Below are 24980 nucleotides of genomic sequence, written 5' to 3'. Positions count from 1 at the left end.
GGATAAAAATGTAATTGATGTTCAACAAATAAAAAACAAATATAATACAAATGACCAAATGATAACCCAGATAGCAAAATTGGTGTGGCCCAGATCTGGCCCACACTTGACACTTTCATCTGGCCCACATACCGCGTGGAATGATGGCACTTGGGCGGTCCGCTCCTGTTTGCCAGATTTGGGCCACAATTAAGCCATAACAATGCTGCATCTCAGCCGTAAACAAAACAAATGAAGCAGAACTGGCCCATATCTGGCCCAGACACCAAAGTTGCTGTGGCCCAGATCCGGCCCACACTTGACACTTTCATCTGGCCCACATACCGCGTGGAATGATGGCACTTGGGCGGTCCGCTCCTGTTTGCCAGATGTGGGCCACAATTAAGCAATAGCAATGCCGCATGTCAGCCATAAACAAAATAAATGAAGCCGAATTGGCCCACAATAAAGGACCAATTGAATTGGTCACAGAATTGGCCAGAATTGGCCCAAAATAAAGAAACGAATTGGTTCTGCTTCATTTGTTTTGTTTACGGCTGACATGCGGCATTGTTATGGCTTAATTGTGGCCCAAACCTGGCAAACAGGAGCGGACCGCCCAAGTGCCATCATTCCACGCGGTATGTGGGCCAGATGAAAGTGTCAAGTGTGGGCCAGATCTGGGCCACACCAATTTTGCTATCTGGGACTCAAAATTAGACAGCCCTACTCAGCAGCAGGGAACCACAGTAAACCACTTTTGCCCCCTACTGGATCTAGTCAGAAGCTACAGCTGTAAGAAAACAGCAGATAAACACAAATTAATTTCAAAGACATTTTTATTTAAATGATCTACAAATAAGGATCATTAAAGAGGGGCCATTTTTACATTTCTCTTTTCTGTATGTTGGATATTGTTGATGCACAGTTCACTTAGTGTCAGTGATATTCAGTCACTGAGTTTCCCAAAGTTTAAATGGCACAGCATGCACACACAAAAACACACATTTAAGGCTTATTTAGTTAATTCTTGGCTAATATGTGGCTGAACAAATGGCCTGCTTGTGGCCCAGATCTGGTAAACAGGAGTGGACCACCCAAGTGCCATCATTTCAGGTATACATACAAGGTGTCGAATCTGGGCCCGAATTAAAATGAACTGTGGCTCAGATTTGTGCCAGTTCTGCTTCATTTGTTTTGTTTATGGCTGACATGTGGCATTGCTATTTTGCAGCATCATATGTGGGCCACTTTTGGTTCACACCCAGATGAGCCAGAGCTCACTGAGCCATATCATTGCCAAAACTGGCCCAGATGTCTTTTAAGATAACTGGGCCACATTTGGATCATCATATGTGGGCCACTTTTGGTTCACACCCAGATGAGCCAGAGCTCACTGAGCCATATCTTTGCCAAAACTGGCCCAGATGTGTTTTAAGATAACTGGGCCACATTTGGATCATCATATGTGGGCCACTTTTTGCTCACATCCAGATGAGACAGTGCCACTGAGCCATATCTTTGCCAAAACTGGCCCAGATGTGTTTTAAGATAACTGGGCCACATTTGGATCATCATATGTGGGCCACTTTTTGCTCACATCCAGATGAGACAGTGCCACTGAGCCATATCTTTGCCAAAACTGGCCCAGATGTGTTTTAAGATAACTGGGCCACATTTGCTGAAACATATGTGGGCCACTTTTGGCTCACACCCAAATGAGCCAGTGCTCATTGAGCCATATCATTGCCAAAACTGGCCCAGATGTGTTTTAAGATAACTGGGCCACATTTGCAGCATTATATGTGGGCCACTTTTGGCTCACACCCAGATAAGCCAGTGCTCACTGAGCCATATCTTTGCCCAAACTGGCCCAGATGTGTTTTAAGATAACTGGGCCACATTTGCAGCATTATATGTGGGCCACTTTTGGCTCACACCCAGATGAGCCAGTGCTCACTGAGCCGTATCTTTGCCAAAACTGGCCCAGATGTGTTTTAAGATAACTGGGCCACATTTGGATCATCATATGTGGGCCACTTTTGGCTCACACCCAGATGAGCAAGTGCTCACTGAGCCATATCTTTGCCAAAACTGGCCCAGATGTGATTTAAGATAACTGGGCCACATTTGCAGCATCATATGTGGGCCACTTTTGACTCACACCCAGATGAGCCAGTGCTCACTGAGCCATATCTTTGCCCAAACTGGGCCAGATGTGTTTTAAGATAACTGGGCCACATTTGGAGCATCAAATGTGGGCTACTTTTGGCTCACACCCAGATGAGCCAGTGCTCACTAAGCCATATCATTGCCAAAACTGGCCCAGATATTGTTTAAGATAACTGGGCCACATTTGAAACATCATATGTGACCCGATCTGGCGAAATGAGTCGGAAGTCGCAACGTTCCATTTTAAGATATGGGCCGTTTATGTGGAAAAACAATGAAATAATATTTTTTATTTTATTTATTTTTTTGTGCTAAATTTCAAAGAACAGACATTCAAAAATAATCTCCTAAAGTTTCATAGTCCAGATAATTGAGTAAAGGTATTTAAATGACTATTAAAGTTTACAAAGTTTTACTAAATTCGCTGGAAATGAATATTGCTTTTCTCAACTCCTCTCGTCACCTCTGAGCATTTCCCGGGTATCCCCTGAAACGTCTCTGCTCTCCAAATATGGTGTTACACGTTGAATAGAACCAATCAAAAAGCTTAGAAATGTACACAAACGCTGATCATTTGTCAATGGGAAGCCCCATTTCGACTGACCGGCACACGATTGGTCCAGCCATCCTCCTGTCAGACTCGCGGCGCTCTGTGTAAACAAGCTCTCCTCAGAAAGATTCAATATTATTAATTTGAGAAATGTCGCTGTCAAAAGAGAGCAAAGTCGCCAAAAAGTCGCCAAAAGCATTGAACTCACTGGAGGCTTCTAACCTAAGCTCTGCTGCTGGTCATCAAGAGTGGCTAAGGCTAGTCAGTGATTGTTTTGGATCTGGAGACGTGTCATCCTCTGATGACAGCTAAAGTGACAGCCCTGTGGTATTTATCGTGTATGGATGTGAGTGAGTGCAATTATTCTGTGAGTGTATTTATCTGCAAGGAGAATCCATTACAATGTGTTTGATTTATTTTAACCCAATATTTAACTGTTGGTATATCCGTTATGAATATGTTACACTGTTATTGTCAACTAGCCTAAACAAAGATATGATTGCATAGGCTAACATTATTTGTTCTCTGTTTCCTTGTCTCTCTGCCTCTCTCACTTTCTCTCTCTCTCTCACACACACACACACACAGACACACACACACACACACACACACACACAGAGAGAGAGAGAGACACACACACACACACACACCCTCTCTCAAGCAAAACTGTAGCACCTCTGTTCAATCTTTCTGATTTTAGTAAATGTTTGTAAAAGTGCCTTTTAAATTATTTATTCAAATAAAAACTATAAAATTATTTGAGCTTCAGCCTGGCATAATAGCATATATTAATGTCTTTGGTCAAATTAAGCTGTACAATAAATAGTTCATCCCTTTAAATGCAATGGATTTTGAAAGATATCAACAAAAAACGGGCAAAAAACTTTAAAAGCGATTTTCTCAGGTTTTCAATTGGAAAAAGAGGGCAGACGACCATAATTCAAATGTGTATATATTTACAACCATTCAAGGTATGACTTTGACTAGGATATCATTTGAAAGCTTATGGTGTCCTCTTTCCAGTAATACTAAAATATCAGTTTTGAAATTTGGGTCACTGTGACTCATTTTGCTGGATCAGGTCACATATGTGGGCCACTTTTGGCTCACATCCAGATGAGACAGTGCCACTGTGCCATATCTTTGCCAAAACTGGCCCAGATATGTTTTAAGAAAACTGGGCCACATTTGCTGAAACATATGTGGGCCATTTTTGGTGTACATCCAGATTAGTCATTGTCGATTGTGCCACGTTTTTGCCATAGGTGGCCCACATTTGGTTTGTCATATTTGGGCCATATTCATTATTTATCATATGGGCCACTTTACACATTGCCATGAGTGCTGCATCTTTGCCTAAAAAGGCCCACATGTGATTTAAAATATTTGGGCCATATTTGCCATTTTACATGTGGGCCACTTCAGGCTCAGACACATTTGGTCCGGGCCATAAGTAGGCCTGCAGTGCCGCATCATTGCCTGAAGTGGCCCACATCCGTCTGCTATCTGGCAAAACTTGGGTTGCTGAATATTCGATCCTTTACTTCAAAAGCACATATTGTTAATGATATGATTACAGATTATAACCTAGATGTGCTGTGTTTGACAGAAACCTGGCTAAAACCAAACGATTACATTACTTTAAATGAGTCCACCCCCCAAGATTACTGTTTTAAACATGAATCTTGTCTGAAAGGCAAAGGGGGAGGTGTTGCTGTAATTTATAGTAATATTTTCAGAATTACTAAGAAGTCTAGTTTCAAATATAATTATTTTGAAGTGTTGGTGCTTAATGTAACAATATATAGTGTAAATGATAAATCACGTTTGAGATTTGTGCTGGCTACTGTATACAGGCCACCAGGGCACCATACAGACTTTATCAAGGAATTTACTGACTTTCTATCACAGTTAGTAATGGCTGCAGATAAAGTCCTAATTGTTGGTGATTTTAATAAACATGTAGATAATGAAAAAGATGCATTGGGATTGGCATTTAAAGACATTCTGAACATGGAGTTAGACAACACGTGTCAGGACCTACTCATTCTCGAAATCATACTCTAGATTTGTAGCCAAGGCTGCAAAGCCGACTCCGTGTTACAAATATGGGTTAGACCTAACACTTCAGCCACTAAAGATTGCTTTATTAATAATCTTCCTGATCAGTTTCATCATCTCAGCATCCCAGATAGGGTTAGAAGAACTCAATATTGCGACAGAAACTTTTAACTCTCTCTTTTCCAGCACTTTAGACACAGTTGCTCCGTTGCGCTTAAAGAAGATTAAAGAAAATAGTCCAACGCCGTGGTACAATGAGCACACTCAGGCCCTTAAGAGAACAGTCAGAAAAATGGAGCGCAACTGGAAGAAAACAAAACTAGAGGTATTTCGCATTTCATGGAAAGAGCTCGATTGCATACAGAGAGGCCTTAAAAGCTGCTAGATCTGCTTATTTTTCAACCCTATTAGAAAAAGAAGAAAAAAACCCTAGGTATTTATTTGAAACAGGGGCTAAACTAACAAATAAATAAAGCTTCAAGCACAGAAGTTTCCTAGCAGCACAACAGTAATGACTTTATGAACTTCTTTACTTATAAGATTGATAATATCAGGGAGAAAATTCTAACTATGCAGCCGTCTACTACAGTATCGCATCAGGGAGTGCATTGTAGTCTCCATGAGGAAAAATTCGATTCATTCACTGCTATAGGACAGCAAGAATTTTCTAAACTCGTTAAATCATCTAAATCGACAACGTTTGTTAGACCCTATACTGACTAAGCTACTGAAAGAGATGCTTCCAGAGGTCATAGATCCTCTTCTTAATATCATTAATTCATCTTTGTCATAAGGATACGTACCAAAAACCTTTAAGCTGGCTATGATTAAACCGCTTGTTAAAAAAACACAACTTGATCCTACAGAATTAGTCAATTACAGGCCGATCTCGAATCTGCCTTTTCTGTCACAGATACTAGAAAAGGCAGTATCTTTACAATGATGTTCCTTTTTAGAAAGAAATTATATCTGCGAGGATTTTCAATCTGGATTTAGACCGTACTATAGTACTGAGACAGCTCTCATCAGAGTCACAAATGATTTGCTCTTATCATCTGATCATGGTTGTATCTTTCTATTAGTGTTACTCGATCTTAGTGCTGCATTTGACACTATTGACCACAACATTCTTTTAAATAGACTCGAAAATTATGTTGGCATTAGTGAAATTGCATTAGCATGGTTTAAATCATTCGTTATCAGTTTGTAGCAGTAAATGAAGAGATGTCTTATCGATCACAAGTTCAGTATGGTGTACCACAAGGCTCAGTACTAGGTTAGGGTTAGGGTGGGTTAGGATTAGGGTTAGGGTTAGGGCGCGGAGCAGTAAGCAAGAGCGTCCGAACAGTAGCTGAGCAGGAAGTCTCAGGAAGTATAAAACACTATAACTGCTTTTCCTTGAGGTGAGATCTTAATGCTTCTCTATTGTTTTCTACCAAATCCTTCAGGTTGTTGCTCTTAAAGAGTTGTTGTGTGAACATTTAAAATAAAAAAATAATAACTATGGAATAACTGTGGAGTTGCTTTTTCCAAGGGGGGGGGGGGGGGCACTCTCGCCTTGGGCACCAAATAACCTAGAGCCGGCCCTGCTTGGGAGATATCATTAGGAAGCATAGCATTAGTTTTCACTGTAATGCTGATGATACGCAGCTCTATATTTCATCACACCCTGACGAAACTTACCAATTCACAAAATTAACCGAATGCATAGCTGATATAAAAAACTGGATGACTAGCAACTTCCTACTACTTAATTCTGAAAAAAACTCTAAAACGCTCTAAAAACGTCCTCACGTAATAATCTAGAATACTGTCTAACACTTGATGGCTACTCTGTCAAGTCCTCGTCGTCAGTTAGGAACCTGGGTGTCCTCTTTGATAACAATCTTTCATTTGAAAGTCACGTGTCTAGTATCTGTAAAACCGCATTTTTTCATCTTAAAAATATATCTAAATTACGTCATATGCTCTCAATGAAAAATGCAGAACAATTAGTTCATGTGTTCATGACATCAAGGCTAGATTATTGTAATGCTATTATGGGTGGTTGCCCTGCATGCTTAATAAACAAACTACAGCTGGTCCAAAACGCAGCAGCTCGGGTTCTTACCAGAATTAGGAAGTATGACCATATTAGCCCAGTTCTGTCAACACTGCATTGGCTCCCTATTAAACATCGTATACATTTTAGAATATTGCTGATCACTTACAAAGCACTAAATGGTTTAGCTCCGCAGTACTTGAGCGAGCTCTTAACGCATTATAGTCCTTCACGTCTATTGCGATCTCAAAATTCAGGCCAGTTGATAATATCTAGAATATCAAAATCAACTGCTGGCGGTAGATCCTTTTCCTATTTAGCACCAAAACTTTCTTCCTAACATTGTCCGGGAAGCAGACACACTCTGTCAGTTCAAAGCTTGACTAAAAACACATCTCTTTGACCTAGCATACACATAACACATTATAGACTTTTATAATTCAATTTAGGCTGCATAGTTTAGGTCAGCCGGAACCGGGAACACTTCCCATAAATCCTGATGTACTTGTTACATCATAAGAAGGATGGCGTCTACGCTAATATTAGTCTCTCTGTTTATCCAAGGTTTACCGCAGTCCGCCGGATCCAGGCCGTATCCAGATCCGATGAAGGACCTGCGCCTGGACACGATGACAACGCAGTCCTGACGTATCAACCACTCCCTTCCCTGTTTACTGAAGTCAGCCTGGCCGTATCCAGATCAGATGGAGGACCTGCACCTGGACCCATCAATGACGCATCCCTGAAGTGCCAGCCTCATCTGCCCTGTGAAGGCTTCATCGACACAACAGCCATCAGCACAGATCCTCAACGAACTCGTCTCCATACCGTCGTGATGACTCCGACTTCCAACCAGACTGAACTGGATACATTTTCTGAATGTTCTGATCCAATCAGACTTCTGACCTGTAATGCTGCCTGGATCATAATCATACACTGTTCGCTAGTTGGCCAGAGGAGAACTGAGTGACTGAGCCTGGGTTCTCCCAAGGTTTTTTTCTCCATTCTTTCACTGATGGAGTTTTAGTTCCTTGCCACTGTTGCCTTGGCTTTTGGCTTGCTTAGTTGGGGACATTTAATATTCAACAATATTATTGATCTGCCTTACTTAAAGGGATACTCCACTTTTTTCGGAAATATGCTCATTTTACATCTCCCCCAGAGTTAAACAGTTGAGTTTTACCGTTTTAGAATCCATTCAGCCGAACTCCGGGTCTGACGGTACCACTTTTAGCATAGCTTAGCACAGATCATTGATTCTGATGAGTCCAGTAGCATTTCTTTCAAAATGACCAAAGTCTATATATATCTAAGATATATGACCAAAAGTTGCGATTTTCTAAGCCTATATGACTAGGAACTACTCTCATTCCAGCGTAATAATCAAGGAACTGTGCGGCTGTACCATGGGTAGTAATGATATGGCTGTACCAGGCGTAATGATATGACGCAGCGCCTGAAAATAGTCCCCAGCTCGGTAACTTCTTCCAACGTGACCGGGACTAAGTTTGTCTAACCTATTAGACCTATTTTCAGGCGCTGCGTCATATCATTACGCCTGCTGCACCCATGGTACAGCCGCACAGTTCCTTGATTATTACGCTGGAATGAGAGTAGTTCCTAGTCATATAGGCTTAGAAAATCGCAACTTTTCATTTTCCGTCGATCTTAGTACACGGTTTAACTACAGAAGAGTCAAGTTTTAAATAGGAAAAATATTGAAACTCTTTGGTCGTTTTGAAAGAAATGCTACTGGACTCATCAGAATCAATGATCTGTGCTAAGCTATGCTAAAAGTGGTACCGTCAGACCCGGAGTTCGGCTGAATGGATTCTAAAACGGTAAAACTCAACTGTTTAACTCTGGGGGAGTTGTAAAATGAGCTTATTTCCGAAAAAAGTGGAGTATCCCTTTAAGGTGGACGATGATGCAATTTTCTTCTAGAAACAAACTTTGTTGTATTATTTTCATGTTATCACTGTAAAGCTGCTACAATCTGCTACAATCTGTATTATAAAAAGCACTGTATAAATAAAGGTGACTTGACTTGACTTGACAGTGCATAGCAAGAATGATGCAGGCCTTCTCAATATTATTGAAGGAGAGACTGATTACTAGATGGTATTGGAGCAGCAGATTGCTTTGCACAACATCAAGAACATCCATCATGCTGTACCCTGGCCTGTTTTTTGTATGACATATGGATAACTCCACTAACAAAAGTTTGAGATTATTCAAAACGTTATCATGAATCTTGGAGGTGATCATTGCTCTGCCATGGTTGATGGACATGGTTGAAACCGTCCTTTGTAAAAAATTCCTTGTAAAAGTGTCTAAGAATGGATGTTGTTAAAGAGGCAGGAGCATTGATTTAAATATTCAGATATAACAGGTCAGGAAAAGTATAAATTAAAGTATGAATCTGTAATGTTCTACAGTTATACATTAGGGTTTTTTTTGTGTTCACAATGCGGGTGTTTGTATTTTCGAGTCTGTTGGTTCTGTGATGCAGTTTGTTAGGATGCTTTCAATGGTGCAGCAGTAAAAGACTGTCAAGATCTTAACAGACAGCTTGCATTACTCTCTAAAAATGCATAAACTGATAAAGAATAACTTGAATTCAATACAAATAAAAGTGGACAAAATGTCTGCCAAATGAGTAAACCACATATTTCCTTAATAATTTATTTTACATACCAAAACAAATAAACATCAACCACACGATGATAGTCTTATTTTCTAAGGTCTCCCCCTACCTTGCAAATTGCTATAGTAAAGAAAATGAGAAATATGTAGCTTCATTCATATTATTTTTAAATGTTTAAATGTAATAACTAATGTGCGTACGTCTTCTTAACTGTATTTTCCAAGACCTGAGCTATTTGGCCCATTAATATTTGATTTAATTTATAACCAACATCTTTACTGGGATCATAAAATAAAAAAAATCACAGAAAATTCTGCCACCCCCACATATGTCTTGAGTGCATAGAAAGGTCCTGGGATGGCCAATACATGACTCTTTCCTTGCAGTTATGAATGGGAACATTTTCCCCAAACCATAACCCTATTTTTATCCACAATCTCTATAAACTCATGTTTCCTCATGTGTGGATTCGAACCCACTGATCAAAACAACCAAACAAAACAGTTCAGTGTGTCTTAAGCCACAAGGTGGAGCCAGATCACCACGAACAAAAGTGTCACTCGGCAGCAATTGCAAATGGAAGCTGGCAAATTATTTAAAAAAAGATTAATAACAGAAATAAGACTTTGGAGATAGCCTATTTGTTTAACATAAAAAGGAAAATAAATTAAATCACCATGCACACTTACACAGTTACACAAGTCAGGTGGGAAACGCCTGAAACCGCTGCCGCTGGCAAAATGCTGGTATGTTTTCACAGCAGTGGGTAATTTTTACCTTAGCCACTGTGGCAAGACACCTTTTTCATGAAATGCTGTGGTCTAGGAAAAATGGAAAAAGTATCGCACATAAATAATTATTGGTTTGGCCAAAAATACTGCAATTTAATGAATTGTAAAGTTTCATAACTAGTGCTGTCAATCGATTAAAAAAACATTAACTAGATTAATCACACATTTTTTCTGTGATTAATTGTGATTAAAAACACTTAAGTTTTTATACTTTTTTAAACAACATAAAAACAACATGACTTTTACTTTAAATGCTTGTTAAATGGCATCTTTTTATGAATGAAGGCCAGTATCACTGATACTAATACAGCTACTGATGTCTCTAGGAAAACAACATTTTCCCCCAATTTTAAACATTAATTATAGTTATTAAACATTACAGTGTATTGAAACCTATCACATTTTTTCTATACATTTATTAGGCTTCAAATTTAAAGCTGCAGTCCGTAACTTTTTGGGGTTAAAAATGATCCAAAATACATTTTTGAGCAAGTACATAACTAGCCAGTGTTCAGAACTCTCTGCTTGCCTTAGCTCGATTCAAAAGGGTAAGCTTGTAATATTGTTTTTAATTCCAGTGGTACTGGTGGATTTCCGCGGGAAATTCGAGCATGTCTTTTCGTCATTCCGTTTCATCTGTACACATAAAGAAGAGTCTCGGCTAGTAGGCTATGAGTGTGAGGATGTTGGAGATTTATAGACTTTTCTCACAGCACTTGATATAATTAAACTTATAAATTTGATGGCGGATCCAGAAAGGTTCAAACGACAATCACCAACTGGAGATTCACACGTTGTAAAATGCAAAAGACTTTGGAGTGGCTACAGAAAAATAGAGACTGCAAGCGGCCCATGTGAAAACAAGGATAAATATCGGAACGGCATTAAATGTAGTCACGCAATGCTGATGTTGTTAACATTAACAGTTTGAGAACAAAGTATAATTTGCACAGTTTGATGTGATATGATAATTAGATTTAGATTTAGTCATTAGATTTAATCAGCGTGATTTACTGCAATGTTTTTTTTCCCTTAGTTGGTTAGAACAAAAGTGGATGTTACTGACTTGTTCAGAGGACATTTTCCCGTGAAAATTCTTATGTTGGTCATACTTCTAAAAAGTAGAATCTGTGATTGCGAATGCCAGTTTCCACACCGGTGGCGACTGACAGCCGCACATTCTCCTCAAAACATCGGATTCATCCGCACTTTGCCGTGCCGAGGCACAACCCACATAAAGTTGATAATTCCGCGAATAACTGCAATTGCAGATTTCGAACAGAGATGGCGACAAAGGGGAAAAACTACGGACTGAAGCTTTAAGTGAACTTAAAACAATCCTCACATAAACCCATAATAAATGTCATATTTACATGTGCCCTTCCTACCTGTCTAACAAGTAGGAAATATACAGAATTTAAATAAAGTTATCAGACAGTCTGCACTGCATAAATTATAAATTAAATATAGATTAATCTTTATTAAAGCTACAAAAGTTCTTTAGTCAAGAGCAGTGAGTAATTTTCTCTGTTCCCTTTGTTCTTTGATTAACATTAATGGCAGACAGCATTAGTGGCTGCTGTCACCTTAAGATCTGCAGATGCTGACAGATGCGGATCTCATGCGTCTCATTCTCTCACAACTCTTTACGTTCATTTAAGACTTTTTTTAACTCATTTAAGACTGCTCTTATGAGGATACTCAACAAAATTGGCATTTTGTTATAAATGTGTGTGTTATTGTTCGTTCAAGCGCTAAAAAGAACTTGATTCTGGTGTGCTGTCTGTGCGCACAATACTGGCACTCGTCTCTGTGTGTCGTGTGTGTGTGTGTGTGTGTGTGTATCAGGACATTCACAGGCAGCGCATTCTCTTTTGTCTTGTCGTGCTAAAAAAAGCATTTGCACGAATAAGAGCATGATCATATAATGTAATACTAGCCAAAGGATGACAGAAAATATGGATGCTACATTAATTGCATTAAATATTTTAACGCGTTAAATTGGACAAAAATAAATTGTATGTGTTAACACTGACAGCACTATTTATAACATTTAAAATGTAACAACTTTACCTGATGTGACATTTGTGATGCGATCACAATTCAACAGAAGTTTGGTTTTCCCTATCATTTGTGTTTCATGTTCAGGACTCACGATTACAGCCATACTGCTTAACTTGCTACTGTCGAAATACACATCAATGGACTTCAGCTCATTTCCAGTTCCTCGTCACAGACAAGTGCATGTGAAACTGAGAGTGCAGGTTGAGAAGATTCCACATTCTATGCCATATGTATACTTCTTTTTTTCTTTTTTTTACTTTTATTTACATACTGTCTGTTGATCATGTCCAGTAATCTGCACCTATAGTCACAGGTATTTTAGTGAACCCAGTGTAAACTGTGCAAATCACAAATAAACAAACACAACAGTGTATGTTGCTTTGGATAAAAAAATTCTGCAAAATAAACAAATGTTCTAGTAGTGAATGGTCACAGCATCTGAGAATCAGAGGTGACATCTGCAATACAGAACTTTTCTGATGTCAGTTTTTTTCTGCTAAGAAATACATAACTTGCCAAAATGTTATGCTTGTCATTTCATGATTGTTAAACCAAAAAAGAACCAAAGATTTAGCATATATTTTATTTGTTTCCCCCTGCTTAATGTTTATGTATAAAAGTATACATTTACTGATATTTTTAGATTGTTTATTAACACATACAAAAGTGATAGAACACAAATAAATGATAGTGGGTTAGATTGTCATTATAATCCTGATAACCCTGATTGATTGGTGGTGGGGGGGGGGGGGGATAGAAGATTTTACATATAGAGAAAAGTTAAAAGTTATAGGAATAAATGCCACAGGTTTGAGTGTATTTGTGGGAGTCTTCTCGCTCTACCAATGTAAGACTCATTTTGTTCAGCTCTGATTCACAAACAGCTTTATGAGCCGTCTTTATGAAAGTCTTCATTTGCCGTCCTCAGCCTAAGCCTTCACTGGTACGATCCTTTGACTTTACTAATACCTCATGCTCATTATAAATCAACATCATATTAAACTGATGAAAATGTATTACAAAACTGAATCTCTAGTCTTTAGAGCAACCTGTGTTTTAGTATTTACAAGCACCCTGGTGTGTCCATGCGTGCAGTTTTACTCTTCTGTTGCTCATGCTGCTTTACACTCACTCCTGGATTAAGAATCTTTGGTCTCCACAAGAATAACAACTATAGCAATATAAATGCAAGCAGCAATTAAGGGGCCAAGCACGACAGCGGGAGTTACAAGTCAATTTAATAGGACATTGCATTATTTAATGTAACAACTGTAAAAATGACTGAGACAGGAAGGATTCAGACTGACATAACAATAAGACCGATTTCACTGATTCTTTCAGATTTCACAACAAGAACAGAATGTGAACACAAAGCCAATCCTGCCAAAATAATGCATTTCATCACAAAGAATTATGTACCTAAACCGCATGGTTGAATAGTTAAAGGCAAAAGAAAAGCCCGAATTTGAACTGTTTTGTGCTATAGAGTTTAAGTGACAGAACCCAAATGTGGTCTAGGGACTTCACAGACTCCCACGACAAGAACAATAAGAAAACGAACAAACACTGCAGATGCTTGGCCCCTAAAATAAAACATACATATAAGAACTTACTCAACAAGAACACAACAGCCTCTTTAAAGAGCATATTGATGAAACGGCAACACAATCTATCAGCTTCACCAAATCTTTTGTAATAAAAACAAATCTGAACAGCAAGCAAACACAAATACACTACCAGAAAATGTCCTGCAGCGCATGTGAGTCCTGCACCTTAAAAAACAGCTCAGGCTCTTAATCACTCTCTCACCAACACTCGGTAGTGCTCACTCGCTCGCTCTTTCTGACAGTCTCTAATCTGCTGTGGACTCTGTCATGCTGGATCAATGTTCTGTCCCAGTCTTGTGCTGAGGAGAGATGTGTCCCAATGGAAAAGTGCAGAGAAGGAAAATACAACATGATTTTTATGTGGCTTTGATAAAGAATGAGGGACTTAACTTACTGTATAACAGCACTGATTGTATTTAAGGATCTCTTAAGACGATTAAAATGATTCTGTATGTGCTTTCTTGTGTGTAGGCGAGCATCTCTGTCTCTTCAGTCTTCAGCTTTGTCATTTCTTCAGTCATTTTTAGGCATCTGTCTTTCTTTCCTACTCTCAAAAAATCAATAAATATAAGTAAAGTTTCTCAAGTAGATATTACGGTAAAGATGAAAACATATCTTAACATTAAAAAGGTAAAAGACGTCAAGGTTTATTATAAATATGATTGTCCTTCCAGTTGTGCTTGATTGTACAGTACAATGACCAGTGCTTTTGAGCCCAAATTGTTAAGAGTGAATCATTGTGTATGCAGAGGTGTAAAGTCCAGGTTCAGAAAGTAAAACTCCTCCTCAGTATTTTGTTCCAATCACCTAGACTTGCTAATTGGCACAGTCTTTCAGCCAGGAGATAGAACTAATGAGTGGAATCAGCTCATGGGTGGAATAAACATATGGCAGGACTTTTACTTTCTGACCCCTGGACTTTACACCTCTGTGCGTATGTATATTTAGAAGAATATGGCGCTGTGTGTGTGTGTGTGTGTGTGTGTGTGTGTGTGTGTGTGTGTGTGTGTGTGTGTGTGTGTGTGTGTGTGTGGATGCACTGTCCTACTCCTGATTGAGGGAGGTATTCATCACAAGGTTACGGTGTAGATTTGGATTCTGACTGTGTCGGTTGCGGCTCCGAACAGAGGAGAATGTAGTGTCACACCCTGGAACTTTGCACTTATGAAGGAGGCGAAGGTGCACCGTTTTGTAATGAGCCCTGAATGTGCCTTTGTTGCTGTAAACCTTCTGACAGAGATGGCAAGTGATGGGAGATGAGCTGTGAGACTGCAGGCTGAGGCACGGTGGAGATGCTTCGACACCGAGCCCGTCGCAGCTCTCGTCACTGTCCTCTAGAGGGAGCCCTTCTTCACTGCCCATGTCTGAGTCCCAGGACGAGTGTGCGCTTCCTCTGGTGCTCAGGTCCAGTACAGCTTCGTTCTCCACAGCACCCTCTGCTGGCTCAGTTGCTCTCTCCAGGGATTTACTCATGGGGAAGACGAGGCCTGTGCGGTGACTCGCTTTGAGGATGACAGACATCTGCTCTTTGTGAGGGAGATCTGGATGCTCTCTGCGGAGAGAAGATGTTCCTGAATAATCTTTGGTCAACAGCCTGTGGTGCAGATTCAGGTTTGCACTGTGTCTAGAGAATTAAAAGCAAAAACATTTCAAGAGAAAACCAACATGCTTTTGTTTCTAACTTTTTTCATGTATAAAAGCAATCATCAACTTTTAGCAGGCCCGGCTCCACAGGCCCACCCTGGCCTCACGGTAAACAACGGCCGATTGCTAAATGATTGCGATGTTCAAATCAGCTCCAGATTTTGAGGGAGATCATGCTTTTTGGCTGCTTGGTATCACAAATCGACTTGTTTTTAGAAACTAGAAAGCAGTATTAGAACCTGACCATGGTCTTCATAAACATTCAAACATTCAAATGATTCTAAACTGTTCAAGTGCCAGAAGACGCGAAAGAAACTCAATTGGGTATGTGCTTACACACAAATCGCGTTACACACACGTTACACACAGAAAGATGTGTCTCACACAGTTCTCTTTGGTCAAGCTTAAACGGACGAATACACAGTTTAGGCGAGTATGCTCGTAAGCACAGTCTTAACTGCGTTAAAATAACAAATCTTAAAGAACGTAAAGGGTTAGGAGAAAATCTGATGTTCGCCAGATTCCTTCATTTGGTCTTAAAGTGGCAATAACTAAATATACCTGCTGCTGTCTTGTGTTATTAATGTTAAAGAACAAAAGACAATTATAAAAACTCTACTCAAATCTGCTCTAGACTGAATAACTTCTTTAGCTTTAATAGGATTAATATATATTTAATTTATACATTAAAGTATTTCGTACATGAATACTATTAGACCTAGCTGAAATCTGTTTATTTAATTTGTATCTTTGGTCTATTGTATTTATTTGTGCTTGTATTTGTTCATTCATTCATATTTTATTACTGGCTATTTACTTGTCTATATGTAACATTATTTATTAAAATACTTTTTGTTTTGTGGCGGTGCCAGTGAAAAATTTTGTCATGGCAAATAACCAGTAAACTCCTTAGTGGCGAGCCCTGTGTGAGTCCCATTTAAGACCTGCCCCTTTTGTTATAAAATAAAGTTGTTACAGGGAAAAGTTAAATAATGAATAAACTCCAGCCCACCAGGAATGTCACTTGGCCCACCTTACATCTCAAAGCTGGAGCCGGGCCTGACTTTTAGTCCTAATGCATCAACACAAAAACTGTCATGTGATTTTAAATAACTGCCTGGTGTAATGTATTGTATTACACACACATTAATTTCCCTCAAGCCTAACCGTCTTACCGGTCTCTGCTGCGACGGGATGGGAAAGCAGCATTGCAGCCGTCCACAGTGCACATGTGCATCTCCTTTAAGTGCACGTTTCGATAATGCATTTTGACACTGTAGGGGTTTTTAAATGTCTTACTGCAGATCTCACAGGGGTGCGACTGCTCCTCTTTGTCATCTGGACACATGTTCTCTGGGTCACTATAGCCGTCTGCACAGTGTTCATTGCTGTGTGTGAAATGGGCCGGTCGATGGCTGCAAGGCTGGTCTGGCTGTGAACTGCATGTTGGTTCTTCACATTTTGAGGACTCCTTTTCTTTCTCATCGTTCTGTTTAGCGTGAAAGAGAGAAGGAGAAGACGGTGAGATGATACGACTGTCCTCCTGAGTCAGTTTGTCCCATTCTGTGTCCAGTGAGTTGGCGGTTGACCGGAGAAGACCATCGCAGTCCACAGGGCCATGCCCCTCGCTACTGATGTCACACTTGTGTGTGTGTGTGCAGGGGCTGAGGGGCGGAGTCTCCTCCTCGGACACGCCCTCTTCCGCCAGATCATCCTTCTCGATTTTGATGGGCATGCTGGACTTCCGAGACTTCTTCTTGGGGACCGTTTCCATGTCGGTGTGCATGTGGCTGGTGCTGACGGGCACCGACGAGGACAGGAGCGGGAGCGAGGGCAAGTTGCCCGGCGTATGGGCCAGCTCGGCTGGGGTCACCAGGCTCCGGTAAAAGGGGAGCACGGGCTGCACAGTCTTTAGATTGGGAAAGAGGATTCCGCTTTGGCTCATGCTGGATAAAGAGCCGTGTAGTTTGGGCTCAGAGTTGCGGATGATGAAACTTGAGACAGTCCTGCTCTCTGGGATAGAGGCGAACTCTCTCTTCTCGCCCTCGGGCTCGTCCTCCTGGCTCGGGCTCAGGCCCCCCCGCAGGTCCTTGTCACGATTATTGCGGTTCATTGGCATGTGCAGCCGCGGGTTCGGATTAGCACTGTGCCTGTTGCGACTGCGCAAAGAGCTGAACACCATGTTGCACCCCTCAATGGTGCACTTGTGTTTGATCTTCAGATGAACGGCATTATAGTGTATCTTTAGTGTGCCCTTGTCGTAGAAGGTCTTCTCACAGGCACTGCAGAACACACGGCCCTTCTTCAAGGATCCGCTCTTCTCTGCACACCGCATCTTGCTCTCTGGTGACATGTGTGTGATTTCAGAAGTGATGGAGGATGTGCAAGGCGTGGAGGGAGAGGAGTTTCCACTCACGTTAAACTCTTCCGACTCCATCTTTGGAGATTGTGTGTCCAGCAGCCCCTCTGCTCTCACAGGGCCGGTGTCGAATGCAGCACTGCTGTCAAGGCTTAGTTCTGACGTCTCGTGTCTCGTTTGTGCCTCCTGGTGGCTGCAGTCTGTACTGGAGCTCAGCAACGGTGCCGGAACCGAGTTCAGCAGTTGCAATGGCAGCATGAGGGCCATACTGTTCACTAGAGTCTCAAAATGGTGTCCGTTACTACAACCGGGTGCCTCTGCTTTAGTGGGTGTCCGCACAGAGCGCTGTGTACTGCTTTCGATGAAGCTGCGGATGTCAGAATTGGTCCTAGTGGTCGGAACAACAACAGCCTGTCCCTCCTTGTCCTGCAGAGCCATGAGCTCCACGATGGACTTGGTCTCTCCAAAGCGCAGGAATTGCTGCAGCGTTACAATCTCCTCTTCAAAGGTCATTATGGCCCAGCGGTCCAAAACCTTACCGGCCACATCCTAGACACATACACATAAGGAATATAATTTGCATTATGAAGTCTAAACTAATAAATGTCCTGCACTGGGACCCTAAAATACTCCATAACTTCTGACAGATTGACAGAGTTACTAAATAACAAGTCATCCATACATCTAATGCATGTGGACTTGAGAGGTCTAATTACTGCAGCAGAGTGATACATTCAGGAGCATAATTTTTCTTCATTTAGATGATGCGGGTTTCCCTGTCGACGTATGAGGGGAGGGGAGAGATCAGAGGCGAGTCGGGCAAGTCTTTCAGTGCGCCTGTAATTACTCTTGAGTGCCAGCAGGCTTTGAAAGTCATGCAGCAGCTTCATGTTGTAACCAGAATAAATATTTTATCATACAGCATTCATCTGGAGGTCTGAAGAGGCTTTAACTTTACATTCTCCACTAGAGGAACTAGCATGAATTTAATTCAAGCACCTGAATACTTGATAAGCAAAAAGATTGAAGATATCTCAGAGCCTCACCACTGGAATTTTGAGGAAAAGTGTGACAAAACTGTAATTATACATCTCAAATTGAAGTATGTTTTCAAGCGGGATCAGTGTGAGTCGAGTGAATGGAACAGCTCACCTGCAGGACATAACCACGGATGTAGTCCTGGAGAGTCCAGTCCAGGGCGTTTAGGATCTGAATAACCTCCTCCTGCTTAAGGACGCTGAAGAGTCGGTCCAGCAAGATCTTCAGACGCACTGGAATTGCCTGCGTCCCATAAAGCATCAGACTACAGATATCAAACACCACATTGGAGTGAACAATCTCCACCTGGCTTCCTTGGTACATGTGATGAACCTTCAGCTTACTCAGAGCTGCAATTCAGCAAAACAGACACCAGTTTACATCACATGTGCAGAAATCACCAAAGCATCACTACGTGTTTCATGGCAGCATTTCTGTCGTTCGCTTCTGAATCTGTGTATCTGTTTTGTTTGTAAGTGAGGCTTGAAGTGAGCATTTGTACAAATTTTAATGTCTATTATAAACATGTTGCCTATGTATTGTAATAAATTGTGTTTGTGTATATTTGCTTATGTGCATGACTGAGAAATTACAGACAATATTGTAAATAATTATCATCTACAAAAACTAACAATTACAACAACAACAAAAAATATCCAAAGATTCTAAACTGGCCATCAATTTATAAATGTATCCCACATAGCTTTAATGCCAGAAAGTCAATATTAAGGTCTAGATTCATTTATAATGAACAGATTTATTTATTTATTTCTGTCTTTTCACATATGTTTATTAAAGGAATATTTAAGGTTCAGCAAGTTAAGCTTCAACATCAGCATTTGTAACATAATGTTGATGACCACCGCAATATATTCTTTGAGGATTAAAAATGAGAAATGTGAAGCTTATGATTTGATAAGCTTTTTGATAAAGCTTACTGATTTGATACACAAAAGTTGTGTATTATTTGAGCTGGACAGTTGTTAAATTCATTTGTAAAATAATTTGTATGATCTTTTTATGCATCACATTTTTATTTATTTTATTTATTTATTTGAAACAGGGACAATGTAAAATATACATTAACCTTAAAAAAAAAAAAGGAGAGATGCATTTTACCAGGTTATAGCACTTGTGCTAATTTTCACCTGTAGTCCCTGGGCAGGCTGATGTTAACATATCAAAATCTTATAATAATACATGATACTTAATAATACATTAATCCCAAAAACAGCATTAAAGTTAACACACCCTTCATTCATTCTTCAGCATTCATTTACAAATACACTCTCACATACACATCAATTACAATAAATTATGTGAACATGATTGTTTTAAAAGTAGCCCTTTTTTGGCCCGATGTGAAAAAATGTTAAAATTTACACATGTGGTCAGCTCTGTTGGCAACTTATTCCACTGTCTGATGGCCATACTTGAGAAAGCTGAGCTGCCGAATGCTGTTTTACACTGAGGAATCCTACACTCACCCCGAACAGTCGACCGAGTGGCTCGAGATGTAATTTCTGAACTCAGTGAGATAAACTTTTTTAACGGAGGAGCTGCAGTACCATTTATTATCTTGAACAAAAGACAGAGATTTGAATATATAATTATGTTTTCAAAACTTAATATACTATGTTTTTTAAGAATATGACAGTGGTGATATAACCGAGATTTCTTGTCATGAACCTTAAGAGAGCTTTTGTACAATGATTCCAGGGGCCTTAATACTGTTTTACATGCCTGTGACCAACTCGTAATGCAGTAACGAAAGTGCGGAAATATCATCGCATTTAGATATAAATTAGATGCATCTATGGTCAAAGAGTTTCTAATATATCTAAAATGTGCTATGTTCATTTTCAACGTGTTAGTTATCTTTTTAATATGTTTTTTAAAATTTAAATTTGGGTCAAGAATGACTCCTAAATATTTAAATTGGTCAACCCTTGAAATTTCCTGACCTTCAATTATGATTTTTGGTTCAGTTTTACATAGTGATAACTTACGGCGGTTTGTGAAAAACATAGAAACCGTTTTGTCAACATTCAAAGTTAAATGAGAGTTTTTCAGCCAAATCGAAATCTTTTCCATTTCCTCAGTTAACTTTCGGGCAACATCCTTAACAGTTTTACCATGGATGTATACCACTGTGTCATCAGCATACATTATCATTTTAGCATTAATACACACAGATGGAAAATCATTCATATAAAGAGAAAACAACAAGGGCCCTAATATAGAGCCCTGTGGCACACCCATAGTGCATGCTCGTAAGGGAGATGATACATTATTTATAGATACACACTGCTGCCTTGCACTGAGAAAAGATTGAATCCAATTTATTGTACTTGTACTAATAGAGAAATGTGTTAATTTATCTATCAGTAGGTCATGGTGTACTGTATCGAAGGCCTTACGCAAGTCAAGGAAGACCGCCCCTACAACTCCTCCGCTATCCAGACTTGATTTTATTTCCTCTATTAAATAGCAACATGCTGTCTCCGTTGAGTATCCTTTTCTGAAACCAAACTGGAGAGGATGTAATATAGCATTGTAATCAAGATGTTCCACTAGCTGAGCTGCAACTACTTTTTCAAAGACTTTGGAGATAGTGGGAAGGATGCTTATAGGTCGATAGTTAGAAACTTGGAGCTTGTCTCCTGACTTGTGTATAGGCTTTACTATAGCTGTTTTCAAAGCTGTAGGAAAGATACTTTCATTTATAGACTGATTTATAACCTTAGTTAACACTGGAGTTAAAATTTCCTTGTGCTCTTTTAAAAACACAGAATCAATGGCAAAAATGTCTTTAGATTTACTATTATTTAAGTGTGATATTACTTTCAAAACTGTCCCTTCATCTACATGAGATAATCTAAAGAATGACTCATCACAATTTAAGTTATATACACAAATTGATTTCGGGAACGTATCTGCCAGATCCCGCACAGAATTTAAAAAATAATCATTAAAATGTGTTGCCAGCTCTGTATTGTCCTTTTATAATAATAAAATAAAAAATACTGTAAAATTGGATATAAATTTACAAAGAAAATGTTAGTAAGCATTTTTTTCCTCAATAAAAATCATCATGACATTGTTTACATCTTGTCGCTATACTTCTAAAACAGTAATTTAGGATTTACAAATTGGCCCCACTCATTTCTTTTTTAAGTGGCTCACTGTTACAGAAAAATAACTTCTTTTTTTTAAGAATAGGAAAGACATGTTGAAATAATTTTTTAAGTAATAAACATTTTTAGTTGATTGAGCTTAACTTGTATTGAACACAGAATATTCTTTTAAAAAGTACTGTGAAAAGTAGAAGAGGCAGAAAGACGAGATGACAGTGAAGAGTGTTAAAACCTGGTTTGAAGATGTGTGAAAAACATCTGTGTGAAATGTAATATTCTATAGCATGTGAAACTCACCATGGGCGACCCAGCCGTGCCTACAGTTTTCACAGAGTCGCCGCCTCAGTTTCCCAGGCTTGAAACTGTCACAGTTGCAGTTCACCAGCGTGCAGCAGATAGCCTGTCCACACACACACAATAATAATGAATATATTCTACATATTTATTCATCACAAACACCCGTTATGTTCACTCCAAAAGGTTCGGTTTTTATACTTTAACTTTTTAATGTACATCTAGATCTGAATACATATATATTTGTATGTGCGTGTGTGTGTGTGTGTGTGTGTGTGTGTGTGTGTACATACAGTACATGTTTGTATCTTTCTACATATATGTGTGTATTTCTATATATATTAAGCTCAAGAAGCTCTTGGGAATATTCTCATGCTGGAGAACACGATCGTTCTGTTTACGTACAGTATCTCCAATGCTGCTGTCATTAAACCAAAAGAGAGACACGTGTTATTGAGACATTCTCAAATTCATGTCCAGTTTTTAATTCAACTTTTCACTGTTTTGCTGATAATGCTTTAATGATAATTCTGTATTAAATAAAGAATTAGAAATGATATAAAGTACTCCTCTGAGCACAAACACATACAGTGAGGTTCATACCGATGCAATTTCATATTAATTATAGACACTTTAGCACAATTCGACAGCTCAATCCAGTATAGAGATAATATAGGGCAACAGGATAGTTATTTATCCTCGAACCTCAACTATAAAATACACACTTACATACACAAAAAAAGAGAGAGCGATATTTGAAAATGCACATAAATATTTACATCACAAAAGTCAATGGAAAGCACAAGATACATTTTAAAAAAATGATGCATTATGTTAAGCAAACATTTTGAGTTCAATTTCTGAATGAATTTTAAATGTTAATTAGGCTAGTTTATGTGCTGTTCATAACAGTTAAATAATCCAGCTTTTTGGCTGACAGTTTGACTGCATTGTAAAATACGCTACAGCAATTATACAGCATATTATTTTGAATTTTACTAATCAAAAAATTATTACCTTTCTTAAAAATAATGCGACTGTAAAATGCATTAATATACTCTGTATTTATTGCTTTTGAATAGATTTTTTTACAATGTAAAATGTGTAAACTTCTTCCCAACAGTCACAATTAAAATACTGACTGATATGATTTAATCCAGAATATCATATAATATTAGACAAATATTATTTTGACAAACTGTACAAGTTAGTAGTTCTCCTAAGACCACAAAAGTGTAGAATATGGCTATGAAGAGAGGCGCGTGTGGTGAAAATAAGCGCAGCGGTTGAGGAATCTCTAACAGAAAGAGTCACTGTCAGATCTTACAACACAGGCCTGTAGCAGCGAACAACAATGACAGATCAACATGAGCTTAATGAACACACACACTCACAGAGACAAAGCTTTCACGCCCCAAGGCCATTAACTGTGTTTGCCCGCCCAGAAACGGGGTCTTAGTCCCACTTTGGGACACTAACTCGTCACCATTAGCACAAAGACAGAGAGAGAGGATCTCTTAAAGCTGCCAGAAAGTGGAAGAGAGAAAAAAAAGAATTTGACTCCTGTTGTTCCGTTGACAAAAATCTTTCGGTAAGTCTCTATAATGAATGTGTCTTTTACATTGGTGTTCAGATTAAACAAGCATTCCACACACAATCATTTATCCAGCATTATGGCTGTGGCAGAGAAATTACTCTTGTCTTGAATTACATTCCAGTGGATGACCAACAAACACTCACACACTTGTGAAGACATTCACACCCATCTGAACAGCACAATAAAGTTTCTCCTGAAATATCTAGCTAGCAAATTGATCTATGAATGGGGGTAAAAAAAAAACTTTAAAAATGGATTCAGATTCATATGTATGCACAGTTTAGCTAATTTATGTCCCGTACACCAATAAATGATCAACACAGATAAAAGTTGCCAATTCAGTCAAAGCACCACACAGGGAAAAAAGCATATTTTTCCCCAAAGTAACACCATCTGCATATAACTCACAATCCACTTGTGTTCTTATTTAAATTCTCTAAGATAGACTTGATCCCAAACTCAACTTCTTACCTCAGACATTTTGATCAGACTGAAGTTTCCAGTGTTTCTGAGCAGTTTGCCATTCCAGCAGCTCCTGTCTGTACAAGTTCTACGTTCTACTGCGAGAGATCCATCACTCACAGTTCAGTCACACTCACCCACACAACACACACTTTCTCCTGCAATCGAGAAACGCGGCGCTCGTCCACAGGCCCGTGTGAGTGTGTGAGCGGCTCTAAAGCGTCCAGGATGAGTGTGTGAGTGTGTGCTGGAACTGGGCGCTGGGGAGTGGAATGAGACCCTCCTACCCGCTGTACTCTCTGCCTCTCACCTTAAGAGATCTCTCTCTCTCACACACACACACACACACACACCTCCCCCACTGGGTGGCGGGCCAGTCCCCTCACAGCTGGCTGGAAGAGGGCATGACACGCGTCTCTCACAGAGATTTGATCAAAAGGAATCACAAAGGCTGGAGGCTCCTAATGCAGTCAGGAGAGACTCTCTACCTCGACTCTCTCTCTCTCCAGCAGTTTGAGTAATGCATTAAATCAATGC

General features: G+C 39.5%; 1 protein-coding gene across 1 annotated transcript; it reads right to left on the bottom strand.

Annotated features, from left to right (window-relative positions):
* Positions 1-14844: 14844 nt before the first annotated feature.
* On the bottom strand, positions 14845-24750 carry bnc1 (basonuclin zinc finger protein 1). Its single transcript, XM_084408860.1, has 5 exons — positions 24453-24750; positions 22388-22490; positions 19068-19303; positions 16732-18464; positions 14845-15536 (listed from the first exon to the last, which is right to left on the bottom strand). Exons 1-5 carry the CDS (start codon positions 24459-24461, stop codon positions 14957-14959), a joined length of 2661 nt encoding a protein of 886 aa, XP_084264986.1. The 5' UTR covers positions 24462-24750; the 3' UTR covers positions 14845-14956.
* Positions 24751-24980: the final 230 nt, after the last annotated feature.

Source organism: Rutilus rutilus (assembly GCF_951802725.1).
Source record: "Rutilus rutilus genome assembly, chromosome: 5".
Lineage (NCBI taxonomy): Eukaryota > Metazoa > Chordata > Actinopteri > Cypriniformes > Leuciscidae > Rutilus > Rutilus rutilus.
The sequence above is the reverse complement of the archived record's forward strand: the minus strand, read 5'-3'. Positions and strand labels throughout refer to the sequence as shown.

Coding starts and splice junctions, on each gene's coding strand:
- bnc1 (XM_084408860.1), bottom strand. Junction 19,304..22,387: donor GCACGGCTGGGTCGCCCATG/GTGAGTTTCACA, acceptor GCTGAATTGCAG/CTCTGAGTAAGCTGAAGGTT. Junction 18,465..19,067: donor TCCGTGGTTATGTCCTGCAG/GTGAGCTGTTCC, acceptor GTATGTGTCTAG/GATGTGGCCGGTAAGGTTTT.